This window comes from Peromyscus californicus, unplaced genomic scaffold (genome assembly GCF_007827085.1).
Source record: "Peromyscus californicus insignis strain IS unplaced genomic scaffold, ASM782708v3 Scaffold_6__1_contigs__length_162567912, whole genome shotgun sequence".
In the NCBI taxonomy this organism is placed as follows: domain Eukaryota; kingdom Metazoa; phylum Chordata; class Mammalia; order Rodentia; family Cricetidae; genus Peromyscus; species Peromyscus californicus.
Genome location: NW_026294584.1, coordinates 22026805 through 22052121, shown reverse-complemented (window position 1 = coordinate 22052121; position 25317 = coordinate 22026805). Strand labels below are relative to the sequence as shown.

Genomic DNA, 25317 nt, shown 5'->3' with positions numbered 1-25317 from the left:
GGGGAAAGGACTTGTTTCACATGGAAAAGAGAAAGGGGTACTTTTCAAAGATGACACTTATCATCTGGGAATGATATCTGGGTCATCCAACACATGAAGAAAAGTCCAAACACCCAAGGATGGTCAAGGTTAGAGTTCTTGAATGGACTGAGTATTAAACTGTGGTCTTTGGAGCTTGGGATAGCTTCCAGTAGATGTTCAATGGACAGATAGATTCACAGATGTAGAGCTTATGGGAAAGACTTTGGACCTAGAGACAGAGATCTGGGGACAGTGAAGATACATGTCACATCAGCCAAAGGAGCTTGAGGAGTATACAAAGGGAGTGGAGTGAGAAGAGATCTGTGGGCAGAATCCTAAGAACAAAACAGGAGAGAGTGGACATAATTCTTTGTAACATGAGTGTATTTCTCTCTCTCTTTTTTTTGGTCCAGATTTAGGGTCCATTTCTATGATCTCAGGTCCTTAGGGCCTTAGATTATCTAATAATCTCCTTCTTTTGAAAGAATTGTTATCATCTATCATTTGCTAACTAGCCTTCCATGCCTCACTACACAGTAGACTCTGGTACAGATTTTCCTATCTGTAGGCATGACTATTTAGATGACCAGAAAGGAGTACTTCATGTAGAACTGAGGCAGAGGTACATAAGAGAATACTGAGATGTGTATGAACTACATGGAAGCCTCTGAGTAGGGACGGGTTCTGCAAGCGTCTACAAAGCTGCGTGGTAGGATACAGGCAGTAGGCACTGACCAACTGATGATCTTTACTAATCCAGTTGCATTGTTCATTTGGGAAAAAGTATAATAGAATAACAAACCGAAAGAAGTGGAATCCCAGCTATTTAACTTATAACAAGTATTTCACTGCTCATTTATAAGGTAGAAAAATCTATAGTGAACAAATCTTAGGAAGATGATATTAAGTAATCCATGTAGGGGCTGGAGAGATGGCTCAGAGGTTAAGAGCACTGGCTGCTCTTCCAGCGGTCCTGAGTTCAATTCCCAGCAATCACATGGTGGCTTACAACGATCCGTAATGAGATCTGGTGCCCTTTTCTGGTGTGCAGACAGATACTGTATACATAATAAATACATCTTTTTTTTTAAAGTAATCTACGTAAAATAATCTACATAACAATGATGTAGAAACTGTATAATAATTAGATGAATTCCAGTGCCTGGGATATAAGCAATCGATGTTAGTTGTGTGCACTGGATATTGGCATATGGCCACTGCTCTCCAATATCAGCATTTCTATGGTAATGGAGACTTCAACATTTCTGTTTTGGAATAAGCACACTATTAGACATTCTGTGGAGAGTGGTGGAAGGTCATTGCAAAGCAGGGTTACCTCTCTGATTCCTATGTGCTACTATTTCATGCTGTAGGATGTCTTTCTATACACTGTGAATATGTGTTGCTATGATTGGTTAATAAAGAAGCTGCTTTGGCCTATGGCAAGTCAGGTTATAGCCAGGCAGGAAATCCAAGAGAAAGACAGGAAGAAGGCAGAGGTGGAGGAGACGCCAGCCTGCTGCCCAAGGAGGAACATGCCAACAGACCAGTACTACCGCAGCCACGTGGCAATACATAGATGAATAAAAATGCGTTAATCTAAGATGAAAGAGTTAGCTAGCAAGAATTCTTAGCCATAAGCCATACAGTTGTAAATAATAGAAGCCTCTGTGTGTTTACTTGGGACCAAGTGGCTGTGGGATACAGGTGGGAGAGATTCATCCTGACTGTGGGGCCAGGCAGGACCAGAGAAACTTCGGGCTACAATTTCACTTCTTTTTTCTCCTGGTGCATTGTGTCCAAGAGCACATGTTAGGATGTTCTCTTCCCTGGCTGCACACGCGGAACGTACAGCTGTTGCCTGACATGGATGAATGACCACAACCCTGCTGACACGGACAGTGAGTATCTCAGGCTTTGTGACATCCTAACCCACTTTTTGTATGAAACTGCTACCAGCCTTTATCCATCTGCACCCCATAACTGACTCTGTAACCATATATATTTAGTTGGGGGTGGTGCAGAAATGTCACAGCATTTGTGGCGTGATCAGAGGACACCTTGAGGGAGCCAGTTCTCTCCTTCCCCTACGTGGATCCCAGCTTTTGAACTCAGGCTGCCAGGCTTGGCAGCAGGTACCCTCACCGGCTGAGCCATCTTGCCAACCCCCATGCTTCTTGTGTCCTCTGAATATAGACAACTTATACTCCAAACCACTCATTTCCTGAGGCCCCACCAGCCATAGCCCTGCAGACTTCATACTACTACTCCAGTCTGAAGACTGCCTCACCAGCAAGCAGGATCCCCAGGCCCAACTTCCTCTGTAAGCCTACCTGCCAATGCATTTGCCAGAGAAGGCGTAACCTGGAGCGGCACAGCAAATGTCTCTGCTGGGTGCCACCCTGTCTCCACTAAGACCTTCACAAACTTGTTCTTCCTTGGCTGCTGTTCTAGTTTGCTCTCCATTGCTGTCTTAGACACCACAACCCAAAGCAACTTGGGGATGAAAGGCATGTTCCATACGTGTTCCAATCACAGTTGGTCACTGAGGGAAGCCAAGCAAGAGCAGAGGCAGGAGCCACAGAGGAAAGCTGCTTAGTGCCTTGCTTTCTTATACAACCCAGAACCACCTGCCAGGGGTCACATGACACAGCTCATGGTGAGTTAAGACCTCCCACATCAATTACAAAGCAAGAAAAATGCCCCACAGACTTGCCTTCAGACAGTCTGATAGAGGCAATACCTGGTGAGTTCTGCCTGACTGTCGAACAGTCTTGAAGGGAGGAGTGAGGATTAAGTAATAATAGGTATGAAGAATAGAGATGTAGACAGCATAAAAGAAAAAGACAGAGACACAAAATAGCATCGGGAGGGCTCTGGGTCAATACTACAGTGGCTCCAAGTTTATTCCTCATGGGCTTTTTATACACCAGCAAGGGGAGAGGCAAAAGACCTCCCCCTCTCAAGGACACCATGGTTCAAGGTACAAAGTACAGACAAGGGTAAACACCTCCTTAATTCTCAAAACACCTAATAGCCATGCCTTACGGCAAAGCATAAATACTTCCTTAATTCTCAAAAGGTCTAGTAGCCATGCCTTATGGCAAAGCATCCTGTAATTAGGCCTTGAAGTATAAGACACCTGGTAACCACACCTTTGGCCAAAACATCCTATTATGCAGCCTTGCAGGGCAAAACAAGCTCAGACTTTCTGACCTTGAGTTAACATGGAATAAGGCCACACTAAGGAGTCTCTGTGGGCCCCCATAAACACCTCAGCTCAGAGTCTCTCTTCCCAGATGTGTCTCCCTTTATGCCAAGTTGACAAAATTAACAAGGACCAAGACCATCACCCTGAGAATGACATCCTGTACAGTTCTCTTGACATCTTTAGCCACTTTTCTACTTGAGACTTTCCAAATTAATCAATTTTCTATGATTCCTTTCCAATTCACTATTTTAGACATTTTATTAAACATATATTTATTGAGAACTTACAATGGGGTCAGTGAACAAAACAAAATTCTCACCTTCTCTGTAGGAAAACTGAGACTGGGCAGCAATGAAATGATGTGGGGTATATCTTTGGCTCCAAAAGACACAAGGCTAAGCTTGAAGGTCAAACTCCCATCTTTTCTGCTCTAAAGAAATTTGGTTTTGTTTGCTTTTCTTTGGTTATTTTTGTTGTTGTTGTTGTGTGTGTGTGCGTGTGTGTGTTTGTATGGAGAGAGCAAGAGCATATGAAGTTGGGTGGACAGGGAGGTGGGAAGTATCTGAGAGGAGTGGAAGGAGGGAGAAAACATGATCAGAATGAATTGCATGAAAAATTAAATAAAAATAAAATAAATGGATAAGAAATTGGTATAAAATATCAACTAGTCTAAATCTAATTCATTTAGATGTGCTTTTAGTTTGATGTTTAAATCAAATGGCATTTGAGCGAGCTTGTCTTACATGTTCATTATGACATACATTTTACATGTAAAATGGTACTGTTCGTGGAGCTCCATTTTTGATTTTCCAATGTGAGTATCAGCCTGAACTGGCTATACATCACTGTGAACTTCATTATTTTCTTCAAGTTGCTTGGCAACAATTATTCAACTTTCATCTCTGTTCAGCTTTTAGGCTAAGATAATTTGAAACCCTTAAAGGGTGTGCAATTTGCAGTATCTGACATTCAACCCTATTTTATTCTTACTAAACCAATACAAGTTAATCTTCTAATTTGTTCAACAACAAAATATTTCTTACAGGCTCATAATTATTTCTAACATAGCTCAAAGATTTCCAAATAATAAATTAGGCAAAAAGGAATGAATTTTGTTTAAAATTCACTAGTGTTGAGAGTCAGGATGTGTTATTTGAATAGATGGCAATCTGAAAATGAAGGAATTGGAAATGTGGTGAGAGACACCTGTTTGTCTTCTTCATATAGACAACTCAGGAACTGTATATGAAGCTAATTCTCCTATAAAGGCTGTCTACTCTTTCTTCTACCAAGTCTCCTAAGAGAATAAAAATAGTGATTAGAAGGAAAATTCGAAAAGCCATCAAACGTTTACTGAAAAACCAACTTACATTTTTTTCCTTTTGTTGAAAGTAGTTTTTTTGGTTGTGAGCCTAAGCTTTAACAGCTGAACCATCTCTCCCTGGCAGTAGAATCAGAATCCATCCCTGGTGCATGAGCAGGCTATTTGGAGCCCACTACCTATGATGGGACACCTCGTGTGGCCTTGAGGCAGGGGGAGGGGCTTGGACTTGCTTCTACTGGATGTGCCTCCCCATGGGAAGCCTTGTCTTCTTGTAGGGAGGAGTGGGGGTGGGTTAGGAGGGGGATGATGGGGAGATGGGAGGAGGGAAGAGGGACATCTTTGATTGGTGTGTAACATGAATGGAAAAATTTTCTTAATAAAAAAATACTTTCAAAAAAAGAAAAGTTTTTTCCTATCATAATATATCTTGATTATAGTTTTCCCTCCCTCTGCTACTCCCAGATCCTGTCCACCTACCCTCCCATCCAGATCCACCTATTTTCTGTCTCTCAATAGAACACAAACAGGCATCTAAGGGACAATGCATATAATATAATGTAATGCAATATAATATAATAATATAAAGATAAAACAAACACTAACACATTAGAACTGGGTAAAACAAACAAACAGAAAGAAAGGAGCCTAAGGAAGGCCCAAGAGAGATACACAGGTTTGCACACTCAGGAATCCATAGAAACACTAAAATGAAACTATGATGTACACAAACAGACTAGTACAGACCCAGGCAGGCGCTGTGCACACTGTCACAGTCTCTGTGAGTTCAGATGTGTCAATAATGTTTATTTTCTTAGTGTCCTGTGTCCCCTCTCACTCTTACTCTTCCTGCATCCTCTTCCGGAAGACTCCCTGAGGCCTGAGGAGACGGACTTGATGGAGACGACATCCCATTTAGGGATGAGTGTCTCAAGGTCTCTCACTTTCTGTATAATGTCTGGCTGGGGATCTCTGTATTTGTTCCCACCTGCTTCAAAAGGAAACTTCTCTGGTGATGGCTGAGGAAGGCACTGAGTATAGCAGAACGTCCTTAGGAGAAATTTGATTGCTATGTTTATTGTTTGTTTTTGTTTTTAGAACAGTGTTATTTGGCTTTACTCAAAGTCCCTGGCTATTTAGTCTCAGGTTCTTGGTCACCAAGCACTGTCAGGTATGGTTTCTTTCTCCTAGAGTGGGGCTTAAGTCAAATTAAATGTGCGTTGGTTACTCACACAAGTTTGTGCCACCATTGCCCTTGCATATCTCACAGGCAAGACCTCACTCTAGATCAAAGACTTTGTGGCTGTGTTGGTGTTTGTGTTTCTCTTTTTGTAGCATGCAGAGCACCTTTCTGTACCAACGAGGCTAGCATGTGGGGGTGAAGTCTGTGTAGGCACACAGACTCTATGTTGACTTTTCCATGTTTAATGGGTGGTGTAGGTGTTGTCTTCAGCAGTGGGGCCTTGTCTTTAGTTTGTGGAGAGCAGCGTATACTCTAGTCAACTGGCTGGGTGGGTTTGGGGGTTCCCATGGGACTCCTTTGGACAACAACTCAAAAAAAATTGAAATAACACCCTGCATCCTATGCGAACAGAGCAGATTAAAGCTGGATATCAACAGCAACAAAAAACTTACAAAGTCACAGAAACTGAACAACTCACTATGGAATGAAAAAATGGGTCAAGAGAGAAATTAAAAATAAATTAAAAACTTTTCAAAACTAAATGAAAGTGAAAACACAACATAATCAAACTTATGGGATACGATGAAGGTAGTTCTAAGAGGCAATATTCTAGCACTAAGTGCCTACATAAAAAAACTGGAGAGATGTCATTCCAATAACTTAACAGCACACCTGAAAGCTCTAGAACAACAACAATTAAAAAAAGGAAAACAGACCCAAAAGAAATGATGGCAAGAAATAATCAAACTCAGAGCAAAAGTCAATACAATAGAAACAAACAACAACAACAAAAATACAAAGAATCAATGAAACCAACAGTTGGTGAGTTGGTTCCTTAGGAAAATCAAAAGATTGACAAACTTTTCACAAATTACAAAAATAAAAAACTAACATGGGAACTAACACCAGATACCAAGGAGATTCACAGAATCAGAAGGACATACTTTAAAAAACCTGTACTCCACCAAATTGGAAAGTCTAAAAGAAATGGAAAATTTTCTCAATATATTATCACCTACCACATTAAATCAAGATAAGATAAACAATTTAAACAGACCTATAACCCCTAATGAAATAAAAGCAGTCATTAAAAGTCTCACAACCAAAAAATATCTGAGGACCAGATGGGTTTAGTACAGAATTTTACCAGACTTTCAAAGAAGAATTAATGCCAATACTCCTCATATTATTCCACAAAATAGAAACAAAAGAACATAGCTCAATTCATTTTCTGAGGCCATGGTTACCCTGATACTCAAACCACATACAGATCCAACAAAGAAAGAGAATTATAGACCAATTTCCCTCATAAAACATTGATGCAAAAATTCACAATAAAATACTTGCAAACCAAATCCAAGAACACATCAAAGTATCATTTACAATGATCAATTTGGCTTCATCCCAGAGACGCATGTAAAGTTCAACATATGCAAATCAATAAATGTAATCCAACTTATAAACTGAAAGACAAAAACCACATGATCATCTCACTAGATGTAGAAAAAGCCTTTGACAAAATATAACACCCCTCAATGATAAAAGTCCTGGAGAGATTAGGGGTGCAAGGGACATACCTAAACATAATAAAAGCAATATACAGCAAGTCAATTGCCAACACCAAATTAAATGGGGAGAAACTCAAAGCAATCCACTAAATTCAGGAACAAGACAAGGTTGTCCACTTTCTCCATACCTAGTCAATATAGTACTTGAGGTCTTAGAGCACCAAGACAATTGAAAAAGATCAAGAGAATACAAATAAGAGAAGAAATCAAGTATCTTTATTTGCAGATGATATGATATTACACATGAGTGACTCTAAAAATTCAACCAGGAACCCCCTACAGTTGATAAAAACACTTTCAGCAAAATAGCTGGATGCAAAATTAATATATAAAATTTAAGTAGCCTTCTTGTATACAAATGACAAAAGAAATCAGGGTAACAACACCTTTCAAAATAGCCTCAGAGGCTTTTCTTTCAAAGTTTTTAAATTATCTTGGAATTATCATATGGAAACACACACATTCACACACAAAAAGGATATCTAAAGCAATCCTGAATAATAAAAGAACTGTTGGAGGTGTCATCATCCTTAATTTCAAGTTGTAATACAGAGCATGTAAAAAACAAAAGCATAATATTAGGGGGAAAAACAGACATGTTGATCAAGGGAAAAGAAATGAAGACCCAGAAATGAGTCCACACATTTATGGACACCTCATTTTTTATAAAGAAGCCAGAAATACACAATGGAAAAAGACACCATCTTCAACAAATGGTGTTGGTCAAACTGGATGTCTGCATGTAGAAGAACACAATTAGATGCATATTTATTACCATGAACAAAATTCATTGCATTTGGATCAAAGATTTCAACATAAACTAGCTATACTGAGCCTGATAGAAGAGAAACGAAGAATAGCCTTGAATTCATTGGCACAGGAAAAGACTTTCTGAACAGAACATTAATAGCATGGGCACTAACATCAACAATAAGTGAGACCATATGAAACCGAGAAGCTTCTATAAGGCAAAGGAAGCCGTCATTCAAACCAAGTTGTAGCCCACAGAATGGAAAAAGATTTTTACTATCTAAGCATCCAATAGTGATTAATATCCAAAATATATACAAAATTTAAAAACTAAATATCAAGAAAGCAAATAACCAAATTTAAAAATGGGGTACAGATCTAAACAGAGAATTCTCCAAAAAAAAAAAAAAAGAGAGAGAGAGAGAAACTCAAATGGCTGAGAAACACTTACAAAGAAATGTCCAACATCCTTAGTCATCAGGGAAATGCAAATCAAAACTACTTTAAGACTTTATCTTACACCATTCATAATGGCAAAGATCAACACAACAAATGACAGCTCATGCTGGCAAGGACACCCATCCATTGCTGGTGGATGTGCAAACTTATATAGCCACTATGGAAATCAATGTGGGAGTTCCTCAAGATGGGACTCAATCTACTTCAAGATCCAGTTTTACTACTCTTGGGCATATACCTAAAGGATGTTTCATCTTACCACAGAGACACTTGTTCAATCATGTTCATTGATGCTCTACTCAGAATAGCCAGAAACTGGAAACACCTAGATGTCTGTCAATGGGTGAATGGATAAAGAAAATGTGGAATATTTACACAAGGGAATATTACTCAGCTGTTAAAAAGATGAAATCATGAAATATGCAGGAAAATGGATGAAGCTAGAAAAAAAAGGTAAACCAGACCTCAAAAGACAAATAGGGTATACATTCACTTATATGTACATGTTAGCTGTTAAGTCATTGACAAGCAAGTTACAACTCATATAACCATAGAGGTTCACTGTAGAGTAAGGCACTGGAGGGAGGAATGGATCTCCCTAGAAAGGGGAAATAGATAGTTATGGATGGATAAAGTGGAGTAACAGGGACAGGAGGATCAAACTGGGTGGTGAGGGAAAAGGGAGGTGAGCAAAGAAATGCAGGGAGAGATAGCTAAAATTAAGGGCCATTGGAAGGGTCATGTGGATATCTAATACAGTAGAAGCTTCCTAAAGTGTATACATATATGAAGTCAATCTAAATGAAACCACCAAATAATGCAGAAGACAGAGTCCTAACTAAATGTCTGTCATCACCAAATGGAGTTTCCAGTACCAGGATGGGTTACATCTAATTGAGCTGTTGGCCAAAGAAGTCCTAAAGGAATGCCTAAACAACCCAAGATATTGCCAAAGCTGTTGGTTGATCCCCACCAGCTGACAGTGAAGCCTTATTGCTGAAGACAACACTCACACAACTCATTAAACAGAGCAGTAGAGCTGGTGCCTACCTAGAGAGCCTTGACTACTACAGATAGTGTTCATCATGGTACTAGAAGGTATTTTGCAGTTTACCAAAGGAGAAAGGTAAATACCAACCCATCTACAAACTCTTTGATCTACAATGATGACCTGCCTATAAGATATGCTTGGGCAATAGTGGCACAAAGCTTATGGGAGTAATCAACCAATATCAGATTTGACTTAAGGCCCACTGTAGGAAATGGAACCCATGCTTGACCCTGCTCCAGTGTCTCATCCAGGAACCTGAGACTAGATAGGCCAGGAACCTACCAAATACTATTGTTCTGCTAAAGGAATGTAGTTATAAAATGACTTCCAAGGACATTCTGCTGTACTCATAGATCAGTGCCTTGCTCAGCCATCTTCAGAGTGCCTTCCTCCAGCAGCAGAGGAAGTACAGAAGAAATACAAAGCCCCACAGCCAGACAATATGTAGAGAGTGAGAGGCCTTAGAACACTCAGCCCTAAATGGGATGTCTCCATCTAATCCCTTCCCTCATGTTTCAGGGAACCCTGCTGAAGAGATGCAGAAAGTGTTAAGAGTCAGATGGGATGCAGGACAGCAAGGAAACAAAACCTTCTACATACAGTGCAATGGATGCACATATGAACTCACAGCAACTGAGGCAGCATGCACAGGACCTGCATGTGTCTGTCCCAGATAAGAACCTAGAGTTAAAAAGAGAATTGGACACATGCCCCATCCCTAACCTGGAAGTCATCTCCAATTGATAGTCATTTCAAAGTGAAAAATTAGTTTTCTCCAAGGGAGTCTCATTGAGAACAAACCAATCTTAAAGGTATGCTCTGTGTCCAGTAGTAGATGGCCAACACAAAACTAACTCAAAGGCATATTTGGAGGCTCTTTGTCTCATAATGTTGTGTCAGGGCATTTTTTTAATCTTACAGGTCCTTTGCATATGAATTACAGTTTCCAGCTTTTTTGTATGGGATTCTTGTGTGTGTGAATGTATGTGTCTCTGCATCTCTATGTGTTTCTCATGATTTTTCTTTGGCTCCTTTTCTTCTGTTGTTTGTTTAGTCCTATTCTCGTTTTTTTGGTTTTATTTTATCTGATTTTATTTTATTATTATTCCTTAAGGTGCCTGTTTGTTTTCTAAGGAGAGACAGAAAGGATGTGGATTCAGATGGGAGGGGAATTGAGGAGGAACTGGGAGGATTTGGAGGAGAAGAAACGATAAATAGAATGTATTTTATGAAAAATCTATTTTCAAATAAAAAAATCTTATTTTTAAAAAATGACTTTGATATTCCTGGTGCTTTATACTTTTATGTAAAATTTAAGGTAAAAATCATTTAAGAATGAAAACGTTTGCACTTGTTATAATTAATGTTTTGAAAGTATACAACATTTGCAGACAAATTGAGATGCTTGCAATGTTCAAACTTCTAATCTTGAGCACTGAGCACCTCCAAGTCTGCAGATCTTTAAAGAAACTTACACAATTTCCTCCAGAGTTTTGGATATCTTTTAGTCTATTTGTTGACAGAAATACTTTTCCATATTTGCTGCATTCTAGAGCAATGCAGTTGATTTTTGCAAAGCAGTATTTGCATCTAGCAAACATTAGTGCCTTATTCATTCTAATAACTTTAACTGTTTAATTTTCTGTATTAAATCTCATGTTATCAGACAGTGCTAGATTTTGACTTGAAAGTAAGTAATAATAAACATCCTTGCCTTTCCCTCAATCTCAAAAGTGGTGGCTGCCAAAGACTCATGTTTGATACAGCTATCTGGAGAAATCCTCTAATTGGACTCAAGTGCCCTTCATACCCAATTTAAGAGATTTTTTTTTTTAATCATGTTTAACAAACGCTTTTTCTGTACCTCTCAACTGATCATGATTAACTAGCCTTTCATTATGTGGGGATATGATAGTAATGATTTTCCAATGTAGGTACAGCTTTGGATTCTTGGCACAAACCGACCAGGTGATGAGTTGTCATTTGCTGGATTTGTCTCGATAATAGGATTTTTGCGTTCATCTTCCTAGGTAAAGCTGGCTGCTAGTTTTCCCTCCTCGTTCTCCCTGGGTGTGTGATAAAGGGAACCGGGGAGTCCGCCTCTCCTTCTGCTCAGTGAAAAAGCTTCAGTTGAGGATTATTTCTTCATACTTGGCAGTGCTCATCCCAAAATTACTTCAATGTGGATTTTTCTTGTGGGATCACTGTAAACCCTTGACTAAATGGCTTTCATTGCTGTAGCAACAATTTTTTTTCTTTTCTCTCTGTGTGTGTATCTATTTTGGTAGGTTGCTTTGAAAAGTTTGTCAATTTCTTCTGGATGTTACAAATACATTGCTTTTAAGTTCTTTATAATATCATACCAACAGAAATAGCTGTATCCTCCTTTGTTCCTGTATGGGTTACTTTTTCTTTCTGTTAACATTTCTAGGGGTCTACCAGGGGATATGATTAGTTGTAGACTGTTTTAAAAATCAATTTTTTAAATGTAAACCTTTTGGTTTAATCCTTATTTCCTTCTGAATTTGTGTTTTTCTAAATTACTAAGATAGTTATTTCCTTTTAGTTTTTTGAGACAGGGTCCCTCACGTAGCCAAGGCTGGCCTCAAACTTACCTTTTAGCTGAGGATGACTTTGAACTCTTGATCTTCCTGCCTCCACCTCTTCCCAAGTGCTGGAACTACAGGTGTCTGCCACCCTGCCTGGCTGAGATACATACTTCTCATATACAACCTTTCTCTGTATCTGCTAGACACGCTGAAGTGGATCAGCTTACCCCAAGTGCTGTTTTAGCTGCAGCCCTTACATCTTATTGGGCATTTTCACTGGTGAAGAGTTCCAGTTACACTCCTGGTTTCTTCTTTGACACGTGAGTTATCGGGAATTGGGTTAACTTTCTAAAGTATGGTGCTGCTTAACCATTCTCTTACCAAGTAAACAAAACTTTGCATTATCTTTCTAGTAAACTTGTAACAGTGTTTTTGCTATAACTTTTACCATACATATGTGCACACACACATATATATGTACCCACATATGTGTGTGTACATGTGTATATTTGTACATATTTCAGTTTTCTTTTGGTTTGTATGATGTTCAATCTTTATATTATGCTTCTGATGCAATTTTCATAATAGGATAAATTGATTTCATTCTTGAACCACTTAAAAACTTCCTTTAACTGGATAACTTGTCCTTTACCTATAACAAACACAATTAATGACATCTTGAGTTATATCGATCACTGTATTCCTTTTCTGTGGCTAACATCACAGTATCAATGTGCCTATTTTTAGAGATTACTTTGGCTCACAGTCCTGGTCAGAGGTGGAGGGGCTGCATCTGATGGTGGATGGCCTCTTACTAACAGAACCCAAGGAAGCTGAGGTTATCACAGGGAGGAGGACGCCTCGTGGCCTGTCCTTGTCTCTTCTTATAGTCACCAATATTCAGTCATGGGAGCTCCATCCTGCTGATTCTGTCTAATCCTTGAGGCCCTCCCAAAGGCACACTTCTGGTTCTTTCTACCTTCCAGTATCTCATGAGGATCAGCCTCTAACATGAGTTTCAGAGGAGACAACCACTATCAAATCAGAGCATCTATTTACTCTTATTTTGTATTTTTACTATTTCATTTTCTCTGCTATTAGCTACAAATTTATATACTAATTTCTGAATGGCCATTTTAAATGGTTATGCTACAAGTCACACTCATACTTAAAATTAACCAATACTTGTGGTGATATTTTATTTGTGCTGAAATGTGATTTTATTTGTATGTTAATAAAATTTGCCTGGAGATCAGAGGTCACATAGCGAGCCATAAATAGAAGTCAGGTGTGGTAGCACACGCCCTTAATCCAATCACATGGCAGGCAGAGTCTCTGTGTGGTCAAGGACACAGCCAAGTGTGGTGACACATGCTTTTAATCCCAGTACCCAACCATAGAGACCAGGAGGTCTGTATAGACAGGCAGTGACAAGGAAGTCATGTGGCTGGGCTTAGATTAGAGCCAATGAGAAGGCAGAACAGGAAGGCAATTGTTGCTGGAGTTTTCCTACCTGGCCCACAGTCAGGACAAATCTCTCTCTCACCCGCCAGTCTCAAGCCGCTCAAACCCGATCAAGTAAACACAGAGACTTATATTGGTTACAAACTGTATGGCCGTGGCAGGCTTCTTGCTAACTGTTCTTACAGCTTAAATTAATCCATTTCTATTCATCTATACCTTGCCACGTGGCTTGTGGCTTACCGGTACTTCACATGTGGCTTGTCATCATGGCGGCTGGCAGTGTCTCCCCCTCCAGCTTCCTGTTCTCTCAATTTTCCTCTCTGTTAGTCCCGCCTATACTTCCTGCCTGGCCACGGCCAATCAGTGATTTATTCATTGACCAATCAGCAACACATTTGACATACAGACCATCCCACAGCACTTCCCGTTTTCTTTTCTTAAAAAGGAAGGTTTTAACCTTTACACATCTCCAAAGTCAGCTTGGTATATTTGGGAATTTGGGCGTAGCTTCTCTTACTACTTCCTGCTGGAGGGGGGCGCTGTATCTTATGGGGACACAAAGAACATTTTAGGATTATGGAGTAGTCCATGAGGGTGTATTCGTCTGAGCCAGTTGCCTTGAAACGGTTCTGGATGTTGGATCATCTGGGCCATGGTGTCATCGGAGACCTTTCAGGGGGTCTTGGTTGGTCAAACCTGATGTATCTTACTCTGGAACAAATCCATAGCCTCTGGCTTTCTGTGGGAACAAAAGCAGAATCTCCTTTCCAAAGCAACATATCCTTATATCCAAATTTTGAAGTCAAGGTACCTTTAAAATATGTATATTGGTTTAACTCAGCTTCCTTTACAATCAAATATCTCTCTGTAGTTAAGAATCCCAAAGACAACACAATCCAGATTCTCTGTGTAATATTCATCTTCACGTGGCTTATTTTTTATATTAATTTTACTGTCTCTTTAAAGACTTTATTTTTTAAAACTATGTATTTGTTTCTATACTGTATATATCACCTTTTTTGTCTCTTTCAAGCCTACGTATATTTTACACACATTTTAAACTATTACATCTGAATCTGTCTTATTGTGAATCTATTGCTTTAAGCTGCAGCAGCTGTGGCTGCTGGCTCCGCCCACCTCAGCTTCCCAACATGGCGGCAGTATGCTTACCGCCAGCTCTGGGAACCATCGTGGGTCTATGCTTTTATCCAAGCAGTGTGTAGCCCAGAAACCTCTTTTTTTGTTTTGTACTAGCAAAGGCTAAATCCACAATGCAGCTTAATGTGCCACTTGCAGAGGCCTCATTCCCGCCATACTGCAGGTCGAGCGCACGCCAGCAACCCGCCAGTAGCTCAAACCGGCAGCTGCCGCTCATTTGAGAGAGACAATTAGGAAGCTGTTTTTCGCTCCGTTTTAGAATCTTTTTTCTCAGGTTTTAGGTGGAAACTCTTGCCACCACGTTGGACGCCATTTGTTGCTGGAGTTTTCCTACCTGGCCCACAGTCAGGACAAATCTCTCTCTCACCCACCAGTCCCAAGCCGCTCAAACCCGATCAAGTAAACACAGAGACTTATATTGGTTACAAACTGTATGGCCGTGGCAGGCTTCTTGCTAACTGTTCTTACAGCTTAAATTAATCCATTTCTATTCATCTATACCTTGCCACGTGGCTTGTGGCTTACCGGTACTTCACATGCGGCTTGTCATCATGGCGGCTGGCAGTGTCTCCCCCTCCAGCTTCCTGTTCTCTCAATTTTCCTCTCTGTTAGTCCCGCCTATACTTCCTGCCTGGCCACGGCCAATCAGTGATTTATTCATTGACCAATCAGCAACACATTTGACATACAGACCATCCCACAGCAGGCAATAAAGGCACAGGTTGGACAGGAAGAAGCTCTCTCTTGGGAAGCTACAGTTTGGTGGTAAGTTAGGGTTAGTCAGTGGCTCTTTGCTATTTCTCTGATCTCTTCAGCTATTACCCCTGTATTTGGCTCTGTGTTTCTTATTTACTAAGACTGTTTAGAAATTTGTCTACAAATACTAGTGCTCTCCTTTCAAATATCCAAATTTACACTGGCTGCATTGTTTCACTGGCTGCATTGTTCCCTTCTGTGCTATTCTCCATGTCTATTCAAAGCCTGGAAGTGTGCCAGGCTTTGGGGTCTAGACCACACATCTGTTCTTTTGAGCAAACCAAGTTTCAGGGCCAGCTCAGGTAAATGTGGGAGGAAGGAGCTACAAAGTTACTTACAGACAGAGATGGCTATCAAGAGTGGCAGAGAACTAGGGCTACTTGGCAACCTACCACATGGTGCCTCAGAATTCCTAATAAGCAAGCCTCGAGGGAAAAGTAAAATCTAAGTTCAATTAGATTAACTGATGAACTGGGTATATGTTAATATCATTCAGTTATTGAAAAGAGAAGAAAAATAAGTTTAATTTTTAATATGATTGGAAATATCACATATAATTTGAAAACCAGACTTGAATTCTAGAAATAAGGTTTAGTTCTGTGTGAGAGGCATGGAGGTCCTTGTGCTCACATAAGCACTAGGTGAACCTGGAATGTTAAACACACTGGGTTGTTCCTTCAAAGGAAGAGACACACAACCTGTTATCAGCCTAGAAGGCTGGGATCGGATGTGGTTAATAGCCTGGTGACCTAGACCACACCACATCCTCCCCCAGACACTTATCCTCTACAGAACCTATCTTACAAAGGTGTCACATGTAGTCAGTCTATAGAACCATCCTCCTCTTGATCTCCACTTTTTGAGAGCAAGTCTCTCACTGAGCTGGAGCTCACTGATTCAGCTGTACTGACTGGCGAGCCACAGGGATGGGCCTGCCTGCCTTTTTCATTGCTAGGATAACAAAGGGGCAGTACCATGCCTACTCTTCATGTGGGTACCAGAGATCTGCACACAACAAACTTTACCAATTGAGCTAGCTCCCTGGTCCAACTTCTGTCACTCCGGTATCCAATAGGTTGCCTAGTCTACATGCAGGTTTTGATAGGTTTGTAAGTTTATAAGTCAACATAGTATTGTTCATCTCCCCAACCTTTAGGCAATAACTGAAATTCTCAAAAATTGAATCTTAAAGCTTTTCTTAAAAATTTCACTGTGAGTGACTCAAAAAGAATGTTCTGAGTGATAGCCAGGAGACATGGTGGGACTTTCAGAATGACAACACATCTAATATGAAACTTACTGGAATTCCACATCTATATTTATTTAACTGATGAAGCTAGAAACAAACCATGAGCTAATGCTTGATGGGAATAGAATTTAAAACAAATTCATATACAAAAAAGAAATTTTCAGTGCAATTCCAAAGTGTGTTCCTTTTTACATCTTTTAGTCCAAAAATTAAATTCCACAAAATTACATTCCATACAGCAAATATGTTATTCCAGTGATGGCACAGTGTGTCATTTGTGATCTTGATCCATATATCATTCCTACTGTCCAAAAATGAGGCTATTCCATTAAAGCTGAAGGGATATATTTAAAGAGCCAATGATAGAAGAGGTAAGAAGTTATCAATTTCACATGCATTGTTAAGATTTATGAATCACAATTTTGGTGTTGTAGACTCAGTGATACTAAACTGCCGATTGGGTTTAGTAGCTTCTTGCATCAGTTCTTGCAATTGTCCAATTTGCTCATCACGGAAGTCATTGAGTTTTTCTTCCGGGAGAGAGGTGCCAAAGCAAGCTTCTCCTGTTGAACTTTGTCTGCTGTCCTTAACTTGTTGCTGTAACACCGCTGCATATGCCTAGTAAAGAGAGACAGGAGCAGTTAGAGACTGAAAACATGAAGGCTCACTGAGTCATGGATTACTGAAGTTTCTACATCCCAAATCACCAGTTGGGCTCCATCACTAAATTTTCTGCAGTTGATTAAAAAGATACAAAGTCATGGTTTTATTCTTCAGACATGATTTCAAATAGATCTTATTTTTAGCCTTCCAAAGGTTTTACAGACATTTAGGAGCATCCTTGATCTGCAAATCAATGACAGAGGTCTGCTGTAGAAGCATGCATTGCTGCCTTCTGGCACATGCTTTTAATCCCAGCACTTGGGAGGCAGAGGCAGGTAGATCTCTGGGAGTTCGAGGCCAGCCTGATCTAAGAGCGAGTTCCAGGACAGCCAGGACAATACAGAGCACCCCCCTCCAAAAAAAAAAAAAAGTATGCATTGCCATCAGCCAAGACCATGTACAACATCATGCCCACCTAAGTACACATGTTTCTGGAGCCATACCATTTCTTCAGATTTCAAAGGGGCCGTAAAAGCTCAGAAGTGGGCCTTAAAATCCAGGGAGAAGGCTAGTCCTCTCTTTTCACCTAAACATTTTAAGCACTACACAAATAGAAACCTTTTAAACAAACTTTAAGTACTTAACATTCATCTTCATGGAGAGTAATATCTTTACATCTCATGGTATAATTTTGCTTTTAGTGTCACTATCTGCAGTCTTTTTTAAAAAAGACTCTTCCTCCAAAGGGAGGCGGATGCACCAACATTTTCCAGTTCACAAAGTTAAGGATTTTGTGCTCACAATGGGTAGGTAAAGGAACTGGTAAAATCTGCTGCTGCTGCTGCTGATGCTGCTCAACCTGGATGAGACATTTGAGTTGTTCACAACTATTACATTGCCAGCATCACTGAAGGAACTTCGGTTTTCATTCCACACATTTCCTTACATTAGCAGTATTTTCTCCATACTTTACCAAAATTCACCTAATAAAATGCCACATAACATAAATGTCATCAACTCTACTAAACAGGGTTTCTCAATTTGGGCTCAACTAGGACTTTTGGATAATTTGGTTAATTCTTTTGCTGTGCATGACAGCTTTTGTCTTATATTGTTGAATGTTTGGAACATCTCTGGCCTCTACCACTAAATGCTAGTAGCATCCATCCCTCTAATCAATAATGTCTCTAATACTGCTTGTGTCCCTGGCAGGTGAAACCTACCCACGGTTGAAAGGGATTCTGATGAAGCTTTCAGTCCTGTGAACAAACAGCACACACAAGAATGTTCAGAGAGATATCACTGGTTAAAGAAAAACACTAGAAACAGCCTAGCTCTATTTCACGAGGAGAAAGTGTATTCAAACAATGGACTGTAAAGAAGTAACACAATAAGGTAAGCAAAGAAGTACAGCTATTACAGGTAAGTTCTCTGTACCAACATGGATTAATCTCTTTTTAAAAAAAGGGGGGGGGGACTCTAAAGAGCACACTTAAGGAAACAGAAAAGGTTAAACTCACATGAAAGGGGCTTTGAATAGGCAAAAGAAACCTGAGCAAAAATTGGAAGACATCAATTTTCAAACTCATTACAAAATTACAGTAAATAAAACAGCATGGTATTGGCTTGAGAATAGACATGTCACACTAATGACAATTGAGATGAGATGACAGTCCATAAATAAACCTTTCAGACATGGCTCACTGGTTTCTGACAAAGGATTCAAGTCTATGCAGTCAAGTACTTAGGAGGAGGCAGCCACTTAGATTCGACATTTTCCAATTTTCTGTCTAAAGGAAGACCACGTTTGGTGCTGTGGGACTAGAATCTGGATAGTGACCTGCAGTATCACCAAGGCATCAGAAGACAATTTGGGATGCCCACAGCAAGTGAGAGAGAGAAGGGGAAACTGTGGGGAGCAAAAAGGGCTACTGAAGGGCATGCTCAATCTGCAAGTAAACTTCAGAAGTCACTGGCTACGTGTTAGCCATGCATGCTCGGGATGGAGATGAGCTGCCTGGCTAGAGCAAAGGGACATAACAGATGCTTCAGCTGTTGCTTGTCAAAGGGCAGAAGGAGTATGGAATTCGAGTTCTGACAGATTAACAGCCTGGTAAAGTGAAATCACTAGGTGTTAGTAAGACAGAGGAATGTTTTAACAATGCATTGCTTATAGTGTTGGGAGCACAAAAGGACACTAATGGACAGAAAAATGTGATTCAAACAACAGAAAAAAAGATCTTCTTACTTCTGCTTTCTGAGAGAGGGTCTCATTCTGTAGCCCAGGCTGGCCTCAAACTCCCTGGCTGCCTTGCATGGCCTTCAGCTCCTCATACCCCTGACTCTGTCTCCTGAGTACTGGGACAGAGATATGTACGGCATACCAGCTGAGAAACAGATTTTAAAGGAGCTATTACAAGTATATAAAGGAGAATATGGTTATAGTAAATAAGTGTGCAAGATCTCAGCAGACGAGAAACTAAAAGAACTCTAGATCTCCAATACAGCATCCAGTTTTTGAAATATATTTACAGCAAACAGGGAAATAAAGACTCATGATCTTGAAAATATATTAGTTATTACTCTGTTATAAAAAGAGGAAGAACTAATGCAAATGAATAAATGATATGTGGGGAAATGCCAAAAGATACACTTAATTGGAAATCCAAAAGAGAATGAGGCAGAAAAACGAACTTTTGAATGATATATCAAAAATAAATAAATGCAGGGACCAAAGAGATGATTTAGCCATTCAGAGTGCTTCCTGCTTTTCCAGAGGACCCGAGTTTGGATCTCAGTACCTATGTTGGGCATCTCACAACTGCCTTTAACTCCAGTGCCAGGAGGCATAACACCCTCTTCTCAAATTCTACATAGCCTCTCACATAATTAAAAATAGAATAGATATTAAAAACCCAACTTCCGCCGGGCGGTGGTGGCGCACGCCTTTAATCCCAGCACTCGGGAGGCAGAGCCAGGCGGATCTCTGTGAGTTCGAGGCCAGCCTGGTCTCCAAAGCGAGTTCCAGGAAAGGCACAAAGCTACAGAGAAACCCTGTCTCGAAAAACCAAAAAAAAAAAACAAAAAAAAAACAAAAAAACCCAACTTCCAAAACAGAGGAAAAGTAAAAGAAAACTATGCTTATGAAAACTGTATTCTAAATGTTGGAAAAGTAAAAATCTTGTAGAAAACAGTAGTTATTTACAATTATGAACACTTATACAATAAGCTGGGTGGTGGTGGTGGTACATACCTTTAATCCCAGCACCTGGGAGGCAGGTGGATCTCTGTGAGTTCGAGGTCAGCCTGGTCCGTGGAGTTCCAGGACAGTCAGAACTACACAACAAAACCCTATCTTGAATTTGCCCCCTCCAAATGTATAAAATAGAACAATAAACATGGGGGGGAAAGATAGCAACACCAAGATACAACTGCCTTTGGAGGGACACAGGGGAAAAAGACCAGAGTGGAAGTTCAGGTGCACTTTGAAGAGTGATCTAAAATGTACTGTAAAAGTCAACATCTTACTTGCTCTTTGATAGGTTTAAAATTTTCATAAGCTTATGAACTTAAGTACCTGTAATTTCAGAATATTTTACTTGGTTTATACTTTAAAATAACACTCTAATGTTTACATTTTTAAAGCATTATTCTTGGGGACACTAGAAATACATTTCACATATAATAAATATGAATTTTTTAGATTTATGTGAACACGTGTGTCAAAGTTTATGTGTGTGCACCACATGCATTCAGAGGCCAGAAGAGGGCATCAGAGGGACCCCTAGAAATGGAGCCACAAACAATTGTGAGCTGCCCGACAGCTGCTGGAGACAGAACCCAGCCCAAGAGCAAGCAGTAGTAAAGTGTTATAAACCACTAAGCCACCTCCAGCCCCTCAGTGGAAATTTTAAGTAGAAAGGCTGTTTCCACCAACAAAAAATCAGGACAGCAATTTAGAAGTATCCAGATACAGTTTTCAAGTATAAACTTTGTAAGCAGGTTACCACACCAGGGAAATCTACCTGAAGGGCAAGAAAAACCCTGCACATGAGCTACAATATCCTTTGGTCCTCAGCTCCAGTCATTCTAGAGTCTAAGAAAAAAGCTAACTGAGCATTTAGATGACACCAATGACTGATATCTTGAACCAAAGAGAATCATAGTTCTTCCTCAGGTAGCAGAGCGATCACACACTGTTGACAAGAGTGTAAACTAGTGCAGCTACTATAGAAGTCAGTGTGGAGGCTTCTCAAAGAACTCCAAGTAGAAGAAGTACATTACTCCTGAGCATATACCTGCTGTGGAATAATCCTCCTGTATTGGCCAGTAGCCAGGCAGGAAGTATAGGCTGGATGACCAAACTAAGGATGATAGGAAGGAGAAGGGCGGGGTCTGGAGTTGCCAGCCATATGCAATGGGAGTCAGAGAGTTGCTGGCCAACGCAGAGAAACAAGATGAGAATGCCATACTGAGAAAGATAAGATACCAAGCCATACAGCTAAACATAGGAAAGAATTATGGGTTAATTCAAGTGTAAGAGCTAGTTAGTAATAAGCCTGAGCTGTCAGCCGAGCATTTAAAATTAATATAAGCCTCTGTGTGTTAATTTGGGAAGCAACTACCAGGTATTTGGAAACAGGCAGTTGGGACAGGAAACATCCAACTACATATACCCAAAGTGCTCTACATCTGACTAAAGAGACACTTGCACATCCATATTCATCATCACTATGCTTTTCACAATAGTAAAGAAAGGGAATCAGTATAAATGGCCATCAACTGATAAATGAATAAAGAAAATGTGATACACATACCATACATTGCTTTACCAACAAAAAAATCATAGCTCTCATGAGTACACATGTGTGCAAGGTTAAATCTAAATTAATTTTGTGAATCAGTAAAGAAACAAGGTAGTATTTTGCTCAGATTCAAATCTTGTCTGTTCTTGTCTCATCTTCTAAAATAACCCTCAGATAGTTTTCTTGTGGGTTTATTAGGGTTCAAAGAAGAAAACTAGTTTTGTTGAGACTCTCTTTTCTCAGCCATGAACCATTTATATTCTAATGAGAGCAGAATGACAGCCTGGGTGACAAAACTTTGTCCTTTACTAACTCTTGCTATTAATTAATCTTGTTTGGTCCTTTTTTTTTGCCCGCTAGTTAAGCATTTCACCGTTTCTTCCTAGCTTTCTGGCCAGCATGTACCAGTGGTTTTCTTCTTAAACACCTTAGCATAATTTCTTCTACCTCAAACATTTTAAAACCTAAGTAAGACATTTTTAAAGCAGACTGAAGAGAAATTTCCTCAGTAGGAGCCCAAGATTCCAGATTTGTCACTTTAGCTGGTGAACTCTGATACTTTTTCACTCACTAAATTAGAACTTATATCCATAGTGTGAAGTACTAGGTGGATGCTGCCTTGCCCATAAGCTAGAAGCAGAGACATAAAATTCCTCATAGACTTTCACAAACACCAAGACTGGTTCTGAAGAACAAAGCTGGGCCACAGTTTTCTAAGACACCAATAAGATCAGAGTTTAAGACAAGAAGACATTTGCTGGTGACAGACACCAAGCACAAGGGTCAAAGAGCAACAGACTGGTCCAAGAAAACAAATCCATGACACAGGGTGAATAATACACCAGGGGGAAAAAAGCTACTGGATTTTTTATTTTTGTTCTTGTTTTTGTTTTTTGAGGCAGTGTGTTTCTCTATACAGCCTAGGATTAGCTCCAATTTTTCTGTATTTGAATTACTAATTTCCTTAACAGAAAAGAAGAGAAAAGATTGTACTGCCATCTCAGGGTTTGCTGGAAAGTTAAAATGACAGCAATTTCCTGATACTTTTGATAACCAATTTGCACTCCTTTTCTGTAAACTCTCAACAGGAAGAAAAGTACTGGACCTAGTGGAAAATGCCTCGCCCCAAATGCATTCAGTCATTCCAGGGTTCTAGTCAGCAGTCAACTGAACAATGAATGTAAACGTGCAGCCTTCATTTCCCAGTTTTCCACAGAAAAGTGATTTAAAGTGCCACGCCTCCTTGAGGAGCAATGTCAACAGAAACACGCCCCCCTGGGAGGACCCGAAAGTTACAGACTAGAACTGCCTAACTACTCAAAGACACCTTTGGGATCTGAAACTCCTCTGTTAAGTCACTAAAAAGGACTATTTCAGTTCCACACAGAGGCTCATTTGTATCTGTGATAATAAATGTGAGTTCTGGTTCTTTTTCAAGTCCCTGACGGAATATCCTTTCTTTTTACAGCATGTACTGGGATAAGATGATAACATACACCATTTCTTCCCTCCTAAACTGCACTGATTCACAGAACACAGGCCAGGATGTATGTAACACCAGTATCACCACTGAGTGTGTTTTTCAGGCAGCCATGAAGCTGGGCCCCAGGTCCCTCTGTCCAGTGTAGTTACCCAATTCCAGACTCACAGCTGAGAAAAAGACGAGAACAAGAGCAAGAGCATGGGAAGTTCTTTGTCAACAGCATACGAAGGGAATGTTCGAGAAGAGATGGTTCATTCGTCTATCGTGAATTCTATGTCTGTGGCATTAGACATGTACAAATGAAAATGCCATAGCATCAGATACAGTGCATCAGAGTCAATGAGTCAGCATGTTCTTGTTTATGAAATCCACAGAGGTTCCCAGAAGCTTAATAACAACACTGTTCTTAAGGTAAATAACACATGTAAGAAAAATATGCTATGTAATTCACCTATAAATATAATCATAAGACTAATTTTTAAAATTCATCTTCCTGGTTATTTGAAAAAGCCATGGTGCTAAATGGATTATCTGTATGCTTTGTTTTATATAGCTACTTTTTCTTTTTTTAAAAAACTATTGCTACCAGACATCATGACACAGGCCTTATATTTATTCTTATTATTTTATGTGTATGGTTGGTTGGCCAGCATGTGTACCACTGTGTGCCTGGTGTGTGAGGAGCCCAGAGGAAGGCATCACGTTCCCCGAAACTGTGGTTAAAGATACTCGATGGCTACCCTTTAGAAGAACAGTGGAGCCATCTCCCTAGCCCCAGAACTCTTTCTCTAATGGCACAACTTCATCAATAAATTTTGTAATGTCTCCTTATGTTATTCATACCTGTGAGTGAATGGACCACAATGTTACTGAAAAGTCGTAAAACAAACAAAACATCAACCTGTTATTCAGCACTAATTATCAAATGATTAGGACATCTTTAATTAGAATTGTCAAATGTTTATAGCATGGTGATGATACCTGCACACTTACCTCCTGTGACTGTGATGAGAATTAAAATGGTAAATGGTCAATATTTTAAAAGGCATTTGTATCCAGACTGTAACATAGTGTGGACTCCAATTCTCTGGGGTTGTGTCTTTGTAAGTACTCTCCCGCCTACACGGTTCCTCTTAAGCTGGTGGCTGTTCTCTCTGGGTATAGCATAAACACCTTTCCCTTTTTCAAAGATTTGTTTATTGATTTATGTGGTTTATATATATGTGTGTTTTGTCTACATGTATGTCTGCACACCAGAAGAGGGCATAGAATTCCATATTAGAGGGTTGTGAATCGCTGTGTAAGTGCTGGGAACTGAACTCAGGGCCTCTGGAATAGCAGCCATCTCTCCAGCCCCCATAAATGTCTTTCTTGAGGAGGCCTTCCTAACTTATGTAAGTCCTGTTACTGTCTGCCCTGCTCAGCACTTACCCAGATACAAAATATTCTGTGTCTCCATGGTAAAACATGGAAAACAAGAGTTGGAACAAAGACATGGCTCAGGAGTGACTTTTCAATAATAAGGAAATAAATAGTAAGTGATTAACTCTTCTGGATTTTTACAAGGATCAACAAATTTAACATGATATTTTATTTGTAAAGCATATAGAGCTAGATATAAATTTTCCAAAATTCTCTGTTTTTTTTTGTCCAGATGAAATAAGAATTAAAGGACATTTTACATCA

General features: G+C 39.8%; 1 protein-coding gene and 1 long non-coding RNA gene across 4 annotated transcripts in view; one reads left to right on the top strand and one right to left on the bottom strand.

Annotated features, from left to right (window-relative positions):
• The first annotated feature begins 955 nt into the window (after window positions 1-955).
• On the top strand, window positions 956-23585 carry LOC128099114 (uncharacterized). Its single transcript, XR_008214433.1, has 4 exons — window positions 956-1922; window positions 12317-12433; window positions 18556-18738; window positions 23237-23585. It is a non-coding gene; the product is annotated as an uncharacterized LOC128099114 (long non-coding RNA).
• Window positions 16792-25317, bottom strand: part of Sdhaf3 (succinate dehydrogenase complex assembly factor 3) — a 54936-nt gene continuing 46410 nt past the window's right edge. For all 3 annotated transcript variants that reach the window (XM_052720803.1, XM_052720805.1, XM_052720804.1), the window contains one exon: window positions 16792-17358. In XM_052720803.1, coding sequence (XP_052576763.1) covers window positions 17155-17358 — 204 coding nt within the window. In that variant the 3' untranslated portion in view covers window positions 16792-17154. The remainder of the gene's footprint in view (window positions 17359-25317) is intronic.